The 16,228-nt window shown below is 43.0% G+C and overlaps 1 protein-coding gene across 1 annotated transcript in view; it reads right to left on the reverse strand.

Moving 5' to 3' along the window:
- coro1ca (coronin, actin binding protein, 1Ca) overlaps positions 1 to 16,228 on the reverse strand; it is a 52,307-nt gene that overhangs the window by 17,342 nt on the left and 18,737 nt on the right. Inside the window, exon 2 of the mRNA XM_084054007.1 lies at positions 10,170 to 10,369. Within this exon, the coding sequence (XP_083910133.1) occupies positions 10,170 to 10,367 (198 nt within the window). The 5' untranslated portion in view covers positions 10,368 to 10,369. The remainder of the gene's footprint in view (positions 1 to 10,169; positions 10,370 to 16,228) is intronic.

Below are 16,228 nucleotides of genomic sequence, written 5' to 3' on the forward strand. Positions count from 1 at the left end.
CAAGAGTACTAGAAAATACCAAAAGCAGCACACACACACATACAGAGCAGTGCTACTTCCTGTCTGTCTGGTATTTCCCTCTGATTAATGCTATCCTCCTCACAGATGGCTCACTGACACGGCCTATAGAGATCAGGACCGCACACTCTAAGTTGATCCCCGTGGGGAAATTCAGGTGTCATAGCAGCTAGTAAATAGTAAAGAGTGAAACACAAGATCGGTAAGAGTAGTGTCAAGAGCCAAATGAAGATAGATAAGAATAAATATAAAATAATGAAATAAGCTCTATAGTGCTTGATCAGTTTTCTGACCCCAGGACACCATATTTCTTAGAACATTTCGCTTGGAAAATCCAGTCCAGAGCAGACAGTGACACACTGAAAAACTTCGGACTGTATACAAATTTCAGTACTACCTCATATCAGCCATTGCTCATGGTCGTCATGCCCAAAACGATCAGAATCAGGTTTACTCGCCATTATGTATTTTGTATGTTTCAACAACATGATCTGGTGGTGTTCAGATGTGGGGTAAGAACATCACAAGCTCTTAAGTTAACAGCCTACTGTACATGGTGGTTTTGTGGCCGAGGCCCGAGAACCATGTAGGCCAGCGATGTTAAAGTTAAGCGCTGCAATCTGACATTCTGACCGGCCTAGACCAGAGAGCACGCCAGGCCTCTTGCCACATTCTGAGGCAGCTGCCTGCTAGTTCACCAGAGAGCCAGGCGTTCCTCACATTCCACACCTCGGCCCCAGGCAGCTCTGGTATGGCTATGACTAATGAGAGCAAGGGGCTGCTAGGGTGTCAAATGTAGCACCCTTTGAGGTGTTAATCATGTTTGTGTCTGATATACACAATTAGGAATTCCTAGTACTGAGCGAGGAGCACAAGTGGATCTTGCCCTGAGCCTGCACAAACATTATCCAACAGTGTGATTATCTACATAAGGCAGGAATGCGGTTCGTATGGAGTGAGGTAACCATAATGGTTAGCACAAGCCAATAAACGGTCAAACTGTGAAAACACCTCTGATGTTGAGCAGGTGTCACCACGCCAATTAAACAAAGCTCATACTAGAAATGCATCGTCTTGTACAGCCATGAAACACTGGTTGTAACAGAGGCCATATGAAATGTTGTCCATATTGCTGAGCCAGTTTACAACAATGAGATCAACATTGAGAGCAGTGTAGACAAGTTGGCCTGTGGCAACCTGTCCCACACTCGTTTACTCTCCCAGGAAGAGTCAGAGCCTAAGGGGTATATTCACACCCCGATTCACGCCCTAAAGAATGTTCTACCCTTTACCTGTGTGTCCTACCAATCACAAACACTAGAAGATTTGATTCAGGAGAGGTTAGTACCAGGTAAACCCATGCCAATGTTGATATAAACAACATTAAACATACTTCAGACAGTGACAAACCGATTAGTTTGCTGGACATGATACTGCAATGTCCCGTTTCGATACTGACTTTGGAGTCTCTCTCTGTCTGCCCTCACTTTCCTGTCCCTACTTTCCAATAAATAAGGCTGAAAAAATGAATAAAAACATAAAATTAATCTTTAAACATTAACCATGTTGCCTACTGTTAGAAATCGGACATGGATAAAGAGTCTTACAGCCATTAACATCCATCAGGGCCTTAGAAGTGAACGAAGGGGTTACTTGGCAGGGTGGTGGGTGACATCACAGGACACTTTCACAACACTGGAAAAAAGGCTGCTAACAGAATAAACCAGCCAAGCAAGGAAAGGCAGAGCAGTGATCATCACCAAGGCAACCAGCCTAGAGGGAGTGTGGTTAGATGTAGGAGTGAGCATCATTCTGACCAGACGAGGGAGGTGAGAGCAGAGAAAACTGATATCTCCAGTGTTGGGAGAAAAAAAACAGAAAAAAGCCCTAACATGTCCATAACTACACTACAGACTATACTACAGACATTTACATCATAGTGAGGAATGTCTGCAGCGAAGGCATACTCACTTGTTGCTATGCAACTCATGAGGCTGTAAACAAATACTATACAAAAAAAATAAGAATGCATATCATTGCAGGAGATTGGCTAAAAGCAAAACTGTCTGATACACAAAAGGAATGGATAAGGAAGAAGGGCAAAAGTCCCTCAAAGCAATAGAGAACTTTATTTTCACTCACAGGGGACACTTCCTCACAACTCAACATGTGATTCTCACACACACACACACACACACACACACACACACACACACACACACACACACACACACACACACACACACACACACACACACACACACACACACACACACACACACACACACACACACACACACACACACACACACACACACACACACACACACACACACACACACAGACCACTAGAGGATCTTCCATCAGTGTGGCTCAACATATTTCATTGCTCCATGGAAATTTCCACTTTTCCTTTGCCTCTGTTGCCTTGAGACACACAGCTGAACCAGTAACAGTAGCAGTTGCCCAGTCAGACACAAGAATTATGTATATGTGATTTACAGCTTCTGAATGATAGGGGACCTACACAGTACACTGACTACAGTACAATACCGTTCAGCACAGTAAGAGCAGACTTAAAGCAAATTTACACATCGAACGACATACTTGAAATGTGTACTTGAAATGTGACAAACTATAAGTTAGTGTTTAGAACTATAAGGCCACTGGTATATGGCTTGTCTGGGTATAGCAGGGGCCATGGAAGGTGATGATTAGCAGTCAGCAGCTAATTATATGCTACCGCTGTCTCTCTCTTTTCTAACATCACTGGTTCTGCAGCTGGGAACCAGCAGAAAGTATTCAATATTGACTGACAGCTGGTGGTTCTTTTTGGACAGAAACTACTGATGATGACAGGACTGGAGAGAGTCCAACACTGGTTTATACATTTGCACAGGACAATGGTGACTGAAAATACAATTGCTCCACAAGAAAGAATGCTTGATAAAAGTGTTGTGTGTAGTTTTATGCCATTTCTATGATAGCAGTGGACACAAAAACACTGAATAGATTTGAATAGATATTCTCAAGGGGAATATTGGTGCAACATGTCAATGGTATACTATCACTTGTCTGCTGGGTGACAAGGTTATCTGAATAAGCTGTTAAAATGCTCAAGGAAATTATGTACAACTCACTAAACCACCAAATAACTACACTTAAAATTATACATAATGCTAGATCTCACAGAAGAAAACAACTTAAATCAATGATAATATATAATGTGGCATTGAAAGTCAGTGAATGACTGTGACACACAGGCAACACATGACGCTAGAAACGGTTCTGTCATCCTGGCCGCGCTTCCTCTTCCAGCCTATCCCAGTATTCACATGTGTACCGGCACTACTAGTAGCAGCCAATGGCAAGGCAGGGAGGAAATGGTCTTGGAAGGCTGTCAGGCAGGGAGCAGTGAATGACCATATATGGTAAAATCTGCAGTCAGCAGGACTCAGCGGCAGCAGTGGTGAAGGCAGAGGCAGCGAGGCAGTATAGAGGTCCTGGAATACAGATTGAGCAGAGTATGGGGAAAGACCCTTTCTATTAAGCACTTTAACCCTGCCATTCCTATCTTGGGCATGTAATTATAAGCAAATAATCTTAATTTTTTTTTCAAAATGTCAAAATGTTCACATTTTTGAAAATAACAAAGTAGCTCATCTACAAGCTCGCAATAATGGGTCATATAGCATCACTTTGGGCGCTTGTATTTTTGCTTATAGTACGACTAAGTAAATAGGTCTTAAGTTGTTAAACACAGTGAATGTATTGTATGTGTGCTTCTCTGTGTATAATGAGAATGAGAGATGTAGTAAGTAGCCAACCGTGTATGTATGTTTGAGAAAGGGAAATAGAAAGAGTGTGTTTATGCACACGCCCAGGGATTTACTTACACCAAAGGTTGAGTAAAGGTGAATGGAGGATTGAGGGAATGGATCCAAATAAAACACACACACACTCCAATTTCATTGTGCTGTTTGTATGAAGGCGGTGTCAGAGGTGCTAGCATGGAACATGCCTTTTACAGTACGCAATAGACTATTTGGTGTTACGGCCATACATACTTTTAGACCATCTAAAATAGAAAAGCCCAAAGCGGAAGCCAGAGATGCTAATACTGCCCTTAATATATTACACAGTAAGTAACACTTGCAGACAGTGCGGAAAATGAAAATACTCCAGACAAGGAATGAGAACAGAACCATGTCATGTTTGCCTGCATCAAATAAGTGATTTCAAGGCATGGGAAATATATAAATCTCGTCTATGGCCAATTGGCCATTCACTGAGAGAGAGGGGGGTGCAGGAATGTCTCACTGCATGCTTGCTAGTTGCTGCATTCACACTCCCACAGCTTCCTTCATATGGAAATAAGAGAATAAATTAGTGGGAATCTAAGAAAAAAGGGGGAGATTGAAAGCATAAGGGAAGGGAATGACATGTGTTTAGCTAGACACCTGACACCCTCTCTACAAATCCCTATGTGTTCTGACAGGAGGCAGCAACAATGCTCATGGCTGAGTTGAGTCATGCTGGACTGCAGCACCAATCCCATCTCTCTCTCACACACACACACACACACACACACACACACACACACACACACACACACACACACACACACACACACACACACACACACACACACACACACACACACACACACACACACACACACACACACACACACACACACACACACACACACACACACACACACACACACAGCAAGCCAGACACTGGCCAGCTCCAATCACTGACCACTCCTATAGATGAACCTCAGAGCTCGGGTCAGGTCACAGACCCAAGACATTAACCTCTGCCCCCTGCAAGAGATGCTTTCTATGTCCAACTAGATGGTGATACAGTAAACACAACAGACAGTGGCCTATAACAAAGCTATACAAACAAAGCAAAATGCTATTGTGGACTATTCAATAAAGTGAGCTCAAGTGTTCTTGCTCTCCCATCATACGTTAAAACAACAGAGTTGTACAATCTTGGGCCGAAAATGTGACATACTGTGAGGCATATTTGGGCAGGGGGATAGGAGCATGGTACCTCCACCTCCCCCCCCTACCAGAGTGTGGCAATGACAAAGGGCTTGGCTGGGAGCGAGTGTGGGACAAAGGCCTTGAGCAGCTGGCTGCCCACATAGGCTGAGAGCAGCACAGCATGGGCAGATGGACGAGCCAGCCAGATGCACCCTCACACTGGGGGAGGGCTGCGTGTCTTTGCAACAAAAAGGAAACTATACCCAATCGGTGTGAAACCCATGTGCCCTGCAGAGATGCAGAGCTATGGCCATGGCACAGGGTTAGATCCCACAAAAACATATGCATGGCGTAGTAGAAGCATCTTAAACATTTCTGAAACAAATCTATACAATGGTGGAACATCTATGTATTAAATAAGAACTGCAGTTTTGAAGGGCAACCCTGTAATACTGACCACTGCAGTGTATCTGTAACGGAAGTCTAGTCTCAGAACAGCCTCTCCTCTCAGTCAGCCAGAGATCTGCGCTGTCAGCAGATGGACCTGCCTTATTTTATGAAACATCACACACAGGAGTTATTTGGAGATAATATGGTAATAAAAGCCTTATGATACAAGGGAATACCACTGCAGTGAATATTCCAAATTTGCGTTCATATTTCTTTTGAAATTATACATTTTGTGTTTTACAGTTTTGTCTTATAATCTTATATTAAAATTGCCTAATGGTTTGACGGTGGATGTCACAAACATAACATCCGGACTTGCAAGGTCCAATCCGCACCAAACTTGGCACACACACCGTTCAGGGCTCTGCCATGACAATAGTCACACCGGGAGCCACAGGCGCACCGTTGTTTCAATCCTTACCAAACTTGGAATAACACTGTTCAGGGGTCTGCCATGAGAATAGTCACACATGGGGCCATGTGTGGCCCCCCGGGGCCCCAAGGGGCCACAGGTGCTCTGATGCTCGAATCCGCACCAAACTTGGTACAAACACTGTTCAGGGGTCTGACATGAGATTAGTCACACCAAAAAAATAAAAAATAGCAAACATAAGGGCCACTACATCAGTGTTAGAGCAATGTTTAACACTTCAAATGGCCATAACCCGGTGACCATTGCTCTGATCAGTGCATTTAGGACTAAATTTGAAGGCACATACCGAATGATTTTCCAGGGATGAAGGTATAGGTATAGTGATGTGGCATGTGGGTATTTGTATACACTACATGTATGCTTCAGAGCTGATTTATTGTAACATGGAGCAAGAATCTCATTAGAGATGCTCTTAGTTTTTGGCCTTCTATCCTTGGACCAGGGATGATCATAAATGCTAGATTTAATGGTCTATAGTTTATGGTCTTAATAAAGAATATTTATATTTGATTTATTTTTGAAAGACCCTGTAAAGCAGTAATATGTAATATGTATTCTCAGTTTGTAACATCACAGAATAATGTGTTGTTAGTCAACAAGGCAAATTTGAATGATTAAAAGCTTCCGAAAAATAAGCAACTCTGCTCTCTTTGGATGCCACATACATGGGGCTCCTTCCACTGAGCCTGCTTTGAAGGAGGGTAAGGAGTCACACTTTTTCATTCCACATTCTGGTGGCATAGCAGTTTAACGAATTTGACCCAATTTTGTGCTGACTCTGGGTTCAGTGAGAACAGTGAAGCTCCCTCTGGTGTTGTGCCTGTGTGTGTCTTTTACGCTATTGAAGTAGTCTGACAGGTACATGGGTATCCCTGTTTTCTGCTTCCCAGGCAGGCTCTCTAACAATTCGGCTATGGATGCCCAAAGCATGATACATTTATCTAAGTACATTTTCTTTACAGGATCTTTAATTGACTGGTAAATATTCCCCTTTAGCTCCTCCTTAGTTCTTCAATACATGCAATAATGAGAGGGAGGAAACACTTTGTGAGAGATTACTGCATGTCTCCATTGACAGTTTGTATGTGGGCAGATCTAAAATCAAGAGCTTTTTTCTGTCCCTCACTTGCAGGAAATTGAACAGGCTTTACTTTGCACACAAAGACATCAGTCTCCGACCACTTTTAATTCAGCGCTGAAAGCAGACTTTGTTCCGTGAACACACCATCACTGTACTGCGACATGTCAGGCAGAGGGCAGTCCATTTCCAAGACGGAGACACAGAGAGGAGGACAGAAGGAGTGTGAAGCTAGCTAATCTAGCTCCCGGCTCCAACTCTGGGACAAGGCTCTGCATTCAGTGAGGTGCTGAGAGGCGTAAGCTGTGTGATGACAGGCCAGGGGATCCGGTACCCCGTGCCAGAGCCGACTCATATGACACGCCAGTAATTACAGGCCCAGGTTGGACCTGTCAACGCCACAGCAGCACTCGTGTCACTCATGGTGTCGCGTCTTGACACTGGGACACAGCGTCAAACAGAGACATTGGCAGTGTGCTGCTGCTGCTGCAGCTAACGAGCAATTTGACATAAGTCATCATAACATTTCCTATAGGAGCAGTGTCAGGGGGTCCAGAACGGTTAGCGGTCCTAGTGGTTGTGATGTGTTTGACCCATTGACTATTAAAAAACAAAAGTAGATTTTCTCACGATGACAACAGGTGTAAACAACTAAATTGTTTACAGGAAACGCTCTATAAACACTGCCTTGTTCCAAACACGCTTTGTGGTCGGAATGGAGTAATGCAAGGCCCTTATATGGATGGAGGTGAGGAGAATCGAGACGGATCCCCCTCCCGGGCTTTGGTGTGCTTTCTGATGGGTCTGTGCTGTCTGTCACTCTGTGTGAAACAGCTCTCTGCTCAATGTTAAGACCCAAGGTATAGGGACTCAAAGAGTCAGCAGCGCTGTTCACAGAATTTACTGTACGCAAAATAGACATGGACAAAAGACTGAATGACAAAAACAGAGTCCAGCAAGAGTCAAAATTGAAATCTCAGCTGGCTATGCCGCTGGGTGGGGACTTTCTCTGTCACATGCTATACATCCTCATTTTGTTAGTTCAAATGTCATCCTGCAGATGTCACAGCTTTATTATTCCATTCGTTGTATTGCTGACAAGATGATATAAAAGCTTTCTTCCCCCTAAATATACCCTTAGGTGATTCTGTCACATCATCTGCATATGCATCAGCACACGCGGAACGTCACTCTGGCAAGGGAGACAAAGCTTTTAAAAGGAGTTACAGCCATCAAATGTACAATTTCTCCTTGCTCCCTGAGCAGCAAACACAATCTCATCTTTAAAGCAACTTCTGATTACAGTACACGTCATTTGGAGCCAAACAGGTCATTAGGCTTTGAGGAATAATAGGGACTGCACTGACTGTGACTTCTTGCACTGACTGAAAAAAAAAAGATGAGACTGAAATACGGTAATCCCACTGATTCTACCAGCAGCAGAGCTCAGGAATGTGAAGGACTAGTGGTGCAGGACTACAGTATGTGCTGCAACACATTGACTAGCCAGTAGCCACTGTCATCATAACATTCGCACTCGCTCCCCTCGCAGCTCGCTCGGGCGCGCCTCACGAGCCTCAAGGCCTTACTGTTGTTTTATGAGGGGCAAAAGTTCCCTCACGTATTCTGACATTCCAAGGAGTAGTGTATAGGAGTTGGCACAGAAATGCATAGACCTCATGTATTTTTTTTTTTTTTTCCAAAATATTTTATCCCACGATTTTGTAACCCCATTTTTTACACCCAGTGCCAATTGTCTATGTAATCCTGGGCACTACCTTCCCTCTGCCAACCTAGGGAGGCCAGGGCCGAGCTCATGCCTCCTTCAATGCATGAGAGCCAACTGACCTTCTTGTCACCTGACAGGGGAGAGTTTCCCTGGTTGGACGTACAGTAGCGCGTGGAAGGAACACGTTATTCCAACCAGTTCCTTTCCCCTCCATCAGGCGCCCTGGCTGCCCAGGGGGAGGCAGTATAGTGACCAGGATTACTGCATGTTTTTGTGAGGGTACCTACCCTAGGGAACACGGGGAGAACATGCAAACTCCACACAGAGAGGCCCTTTTGCCAACCCCACCTAGGGTATGGGCACTGATGCGGGAATCGAACCCAGGACCTTCTAGTTGTGAGGCGACAGCGCTACCGACTGTGCCACCGTGCCCCCTTAGACCTCATGTCTACTGTACACATTCATACATATAATCTGCAATAGAATTCATTCTACTCATCTATAAAAGCTATGTTAAAACTATTCCTGTCCGTCTCTTCCCCTGTCATCTTCTCGCGCTCACACACACACACACACACACACACACACACACACACACACACACACACACACACACACACACACACACACACACACACACACACACACACACACACACACACACACACACACACACACACACACGTATTCCCCCAAAGTGTATAAATCCCCCCCCCCCCCCCCCCCCATGTGATTGTGAAAAAATAAATAAATTTCAAACCCTGATTCACACGTTACGGTAAATGTATCTAACGTTAGCAGGCAAGCTAGCTACATAATGTTAACACACCGGCCAGAGCCCACCTCTTGTTCAGAACTTCAGAAGTGTGCACTGCTATGTCCTGCTAAACCACGCCCATCCGGGTGAAGCACCTGGGTTTTAGTTAGTCCATTCCACATCACCTGTGTGTCTTGTACGGCTGAGCAAACCAACCGGTAAAGAAAACCACTCAATTAGGCCACCAGAGACCACACAGTCACACACCTAGAAGCTCTGCAAATCACAAACTGACGCATGGCTCTTTAAAGAATGGATGGAGAATGTACTCTTTGTAAATGAATACTGCAAGCAAGATAAGCAACAGGTTGTAACTAGTTTTGTATTAGTAGTGCAGCATGTCTGATCAATGTATGATTACCTGCTGAGTGTGCAACTCTCAGTGCACTGCAAAGCAGTAAATAGTGCATTGTGTGACTGTCTAATTACTGTCTGTGCTGGATCAGTGGCAGGATGGGATTTCAAGCCACACAGGTATGTGAAGGTATGTGGACCTTATGAGGGCCTGCGGCATTGTTAAAACAACACTATGTACAGTAGCAGGCCAACGTCACTACTAATATCCCCTAAAACATTAGAAACAAAAACAACAATTATTTATGAACCTGTTGTGGTATCAAATCCTTTATTGGACAAGATAAACTTACCTTATGAAGAGGAAGAACGAGGAAAGCTCCACCCCCACTGGCCTCAATGATTAGGGCAACAAATCTGGGGTTGACCGCACAGAAGGAGCTGTCCCATGTAACCCTTGATACCCGGATATCATCGTAGCATTGGTCATTCTTTACCGCCTGGCCAAAGACATGACGGAATTTGCTCGCCCGTACAACTCGTCTGAACATATCTGTGCAGAGAAGAGAGGATAATTCAGTATTGTTTGTTGACAAAATTAACCTTTTATCAATGAAGAGCACTGATCAGTATGTTGTGTCTACTTTAAAACCAAAACATACTATAAACTTACTAGATAAGCTTACTAGATACTACCCGATACATACAGTATGCACTGCAGCTGGTACAACAGCTTGAGATCATCTGTGAACTTTTTTGTGTTAAACATTCCCCATCCAGATGTTTGAGGCTCTTTGACTCCAAAGTTGTGTCGTAACAGACGCTCCCCTTGCCTCTCCTCTCTGAGACTCTGACAGACCACCAACTGTCAGCAGACATGAGCTAATGTGGCTACCAATTAGCACATGGCTCAGCTGCAAGAATGGGGTGGTTATCACTGCTTTGCTCCAACAACACGCATCAACAGGATACACGAACAAGTATTTAACTTACTAAATGCAGTGTGTACGCATTAGAGCAATGACTAATGAATAATCAGATATGGTGAATTTATGTATGTTAGCCATACATACAAATGAGCTTGCACACTTCCTCTAAATGCTTTATTATCTTCGCCTGGCCGGAACGGATGAGGGTATTACGTTTTTGCTCCTGTGAGTCTGACTCTGTCCATCCATTGGTGTGTGTATGCACACTCCCAGTAGGCCAAGGAAGAAACTCGAACCCAAATTTCTCAAATCAGCCTCATGGTGACGCTATAACAGGCTGCTTCACATTTTGGCCTAACTCTTGAACCGTAAGGTGAAAAAACAAATCCCCTGGATTCCTTGGACCACAACTCAACTCCCACGGCCACGCCCATTTCTGCCTGACAAGATTTTCCGCCACTTTCCACGTTTTTTGCAAAACACAGTGTTTGCTTCTACTCTTACTGATTTTGTTCAAAACTCACACAAATCAGTACACATTATATCTGGAGTCACTGGTGATCAAGATGTACAAGTTTTTCCATATTCCATTTTGACTGGCTACGACTGACTTCCAAAGTTTGCGGGCCCTGTGTGGCCAACCCTGGCTACACAAAAACACCTCATCTTATCTACGAGTCATAGAAGGCAGTGGAGATTCAGCTGTCGGATGGCATTGATTAAGGAAACTCGATTAAGCTGTCAGACACTCTGGACACCCTGCCCAGATCCTCCTTACCCTAACCATAACACCACCAGACCAGACTGATGCCTAACCTTAATCCAAGCTAAACTCTACTAACTGTGCTTAACCTAAACTGAACCAGCTGCAAGCTATAATAATTGGTTAAATGGTGCAGACTGTGGAGAGACGCTGAATATCCACTACCTGCTACCACACACGACCAATAAAAAAAAAACACTTTGTTGCCATTTCTGCTGAAATTCTCATCCAGACAGACATAAAAAAAAAAAAAAAATCTGTTGGCAGACAAGAGGGGTTTGGCAAACAATCCTATTCCAAGAGCTACAAGAGCTTACAATAACAGACCACCTCCAAAGACTATAGAAAAAAGGGCAGTTTAAGATCAGTGTACAAAACCAAGTTCTAGTCTCATCTAAAACGCATGTTAAGGCAAGCTCATTTAATCCTTATTGATACTCTTTGACTGTGGTTCACAAACGTGATGTAGGACACAGGTTACTGACACAAGGTGTCTGAGACAGAGACAGAGAGATATATAGACAGAGAGAACAAGCATGAGATACATGCATGGCATGTTTTTCCTACAGCGGATGGATCCGATCCCAAACAGGAAGTTCATCCTGTAGAGATATGGCGCTGTAGCAGGCTTTCTCAACAATTTTCCTTTGTGAAGTAAGTCATTAAATGCATCTTTGGAGCATTTGTAACATCTCTCAACAAAGATTTAGGGATAACAACTCCAAGACTTGGCGGTGAATTATTTAATGATAAAACAGTTGATGGGTCCTCTTAATTTTTTCTTAATATCATGTTTTGGCACTATCCCTAATGGCAAATGGTGCATGTATATAGCATCTTTGTCCAAAGTCCTTTACAATGTGCATTATATTCACACACATTCTCTCACCGACGACAGTGGAGGAAACCATGCAAGACACGAACCTGCTCATCGAGAGCAGTTAGGGGTTAAGTGTCTTGCTCAGGGGCACTTTGAAACTAACTAACTAAGGGGGAGCTGGGAATCGAACGAGGAATTTTTCAATTCCTAAGAGGTCACTTTCTGAGCCACTGTTTTAGTAGGTTTGCAATATTTTTGTGTAACTAATCTGAATGAAAAGTGTCTGATAAATCAAATGAGATTCCAGCAGAGGTCTGAACTCTGAACAGACAAGCAGTTAACAACTGAGCTTCATCTTAGACAGCTCAGCAGATGGGAGGGAGGATACGTCTAACATTTAATCTTTTATCGCGATAACACTAGATCATTTTTATCATGGCGAGTTTCCATTATAGGGATGATCGTTTGCTCAGGTGAGTGACTTGAAAACGCTGTCTCAAAACGTGCCAGTGTTCTGGCAGAAAGCCATATAAAGTGAACATGCTGTCATTTTTGCACTTCAATCTATCTTGAAAAAGACCAAGGTTTGGCATGTCTCACTCTCTAGGCCACAAGTCTAGCAGTAGTGTTAGATGACACAGTGTTGTTCGGATTACAGCGTGGCTCCTTGGAGGCGAGCCATCTAGAACAGCGTCTGTGTGTACGTACAGTATGTGTCCGTGTCTCACTCACATATTATGAAGATTTAGTATTTTTTATAACTGAAATGATGTTATAGTCATTTGGAGGTAGGATTGGGCTGAAACTTCACCCAAATATGGAGATGACAGGCGTCATAAATGACTGACGTCATAGACAGGCCATATATGATCTGCGAGATACACATGGAAGCTACGTTATTAGCATATTTTTTACCAAGATGGGTTCAAAGTAGTAGTAGTTATACCCTTATTTCATTTCAAGAACAGACACACAAAGTTGCTATTTTGCATTTGTTTATCTATCCTTTTCTATGCCTTGGAGGACCTTGCTGTCTCTGGCGCCTGAATTTCCCCAGCAGGATCAATAAAAAGGTATCTCTTATCATTTATAATTATTACCTAGAAAGTAGAAAACACGACTTAAAGTGCCACATTATCAGCTTGCTTGGTGTTACCAGGTTTATTGACAACATGTCGCAGAGCAACGCATCAGTGTGTTTAGGTTTCAGTACCCAGCATTGGCCAGGTTATAGCACAGATGAAATAGCCTAGGCTCTTTCTCACCCTCTCCCTCCCTTTCACTCACTCACCCTCTTTCCCCGCCTCACTCACTCTCTCTTCACATATATGTCGAGGATCTCCATACAGTATAGGGGCATGTGACATTAGACACAACCCAACAACGTTATGGTTCTCCATATGGGGTAAGAAACATGTGTCCTATGATGCCCCGCCTCCCCCACTTTCCGTTTAGTCTTTGCAGTGGTGCAAACTTGTCCTAATGTAAATCATATTAATCGAAGCATATATAGCTCGCAGCTTGGAAGAAATGAACATTCAAAAATATAATGTAAAGATATTTTAAAAAACGAAAATGACAAACATGACAACATCCTGTTCATCATCAGCTTTCAGGAGGCGCAGTTCCAGACTCTATGTAGTATTCAGAGATTGTGGAATAGTTGTCTGGCTTGAGAGACTATTAAAAGGCAAACATTTGGCAAAAAGTTCACAACATGAACAGTCACATTGCAACGCTTTGTGAGCTTGTAGATCGGCTATTTTTGGTGAAATTATTTGGTGTAGAGAGGTGAAAAAAGGAGGGGGCCAAGTAAAGACCCCAGGGGAACCCGGTGGACAAAGCATATAGCCGATATATGTTAAAACATGTATGTAAAGTGGTTCCAGTAATGTATTTTTAGTGCCATTTCAGAGTTTTAAAGGAGTAGTTCATCCAAAAAATGACTTATTTTCTATCAATTGCACACCCCATGAAGCCTTGAATTCATAGATTTGTTTTTGTTGCATTCCTAAGCTAATAATTTGATTCCCGTCTCCTACCGACTAGTGTATCCGGTAGGAGACACAAAGTAGATTCTTTGTGTCTCCTACCGGAAATACACACGGTCATCAAATTGTTGGCTTAGGAATGCGACAAAAACAAAAATAAATCCATGAATTCAAGGCTTCATGGGGCGTGCAATTGATATAAAATAAGTCACTTTTTGGGTGAACTCCTCCTTTAAGCAAATTATGATGATTATAGGGATAATGACAATTATTTTGGCTAGGTAATCAATTTGTGACATGAAATGTTCCTATCGTACCCATGCGTATCAAAGACCCACCGTCCATTGCAGACCAATGCCACTGGAGAGAGACTGCTTAATTAGTTCAAAGGTAATTTAATACCTCTTGGTTGCACAGCATACAATTGGAAGGCCATAGTCACCCATTTGCCACTGCTGGGAGAACCTATCAACTCAAGCCACTCACCTTCGCACTTATATTTGGTTTTCAGCTAAAACAAACACGGAAAAGGCAATGTTGTTGTTTCTTAATCAAAGTGTAGTCTAGAGAAAACACTCAATAAGGACATCTTTATTTTAAGGGCTGAGCAACCATGAGGTCTGTTTGCCTACTGACCACCAGTAACTATAGATATACCAAAGGTAGCTGGGCTGCAGTGGAAGTTGCATGTGAACCCACACCTAAATCAACAATCCTGCACTGCCTGTCGAAGGCCAACTGACGCCAAGTCAAAGTTAAAACCTTCAACATTTTCTCACTTGACCTTTTCAACTCTCTCTTACATTAGCCCTGTCCTTTGGTCCGCTTATTTCCGGCAACATAATAATTGCTGCCATTAGCCAACATTGTAATGTGGGTAAACTACTGAATACTACTACAGAGACCAGACCAGCAACCACCAGTCCTTATGCTGCAGATGTAACACATGGAGATAAACTCAAGCACTGCCTACTAACTACAGTAGTAGCAAGCTATGCAAGGATAACAGTCAGCCTAGAGTGGAGACTCACTGGGTCCCAAATCACGTGCTTGAACAACATGTTTATTCAGCATCTATGCAACCTGTGTGTGAATGTTCTGACAAGAAAATGTGAAATGTCATGGCAGTTAGGCTATGTTAAAGGAACAATTTGACCACACATTTTTTAATTATTCACTTTTCCCAGGATTTCCAAACCCATAAACATGTGCCTGTGTAGAAAGGAAAAGGCCCTAAGTTATTTGAACAATCTACTGATTGTCCTGCCAAAAACACACACACACACACACACACACACACACACACACACACACACACACACACACACACACACACACACACACACACACACACACACACACACACACACACACACACACACACACACACACACACACACACACACACAAACATCAGGACCTCAGTCAGCTTACATCCATCACATACTAGGCTTATTTAGACAGGCTGGTCAATATATCACACATCTCAAACATCATTATTGTATTCTCCAGTGAGGTGTCTAAAACATGTAATTGAGAACACAAGTAATGGATATTATTTTGATTCTTTTGATCGATCGTTTGAACAATGGTAGTCTCAACTTGCCTTGCTCTGTTGTTACCTGTGCGTAACATAGGGGACTGGTAATAAACACAAGCCTCATACAGAGCCAACAGTCCATCATCCAACCTCTGCAGCATGAGATCCAATCAGGGATAGAACTAATTCATTCTAGTGTGTAAAAGACTTAACTCTAGGCTCTAAATCTGCCATAATAGCACTATATCCCTGGTTGCAACCAGAGTTCAGTATTTAAAATAAATAAATGAAATGATTAAAACAGCTATAATACATCATTAAATCAAAGCCCGCATAGGCCTATATGGCATAGAAATATAAAAATAACAA

This window comes from Gymnoscopelus microlampas, assembly GCF_963454915.1.
Source record: "Gymnoscopelus microlampas genome assembly, chromosome: 4".
Taxonomy (NCBI): Eukaryota; Metazoa; Chordata; class Actinopteri; order Myctophiformes; family Myctophidae; genus Gymnoscopelus; species Gymnoscopelus microlampas.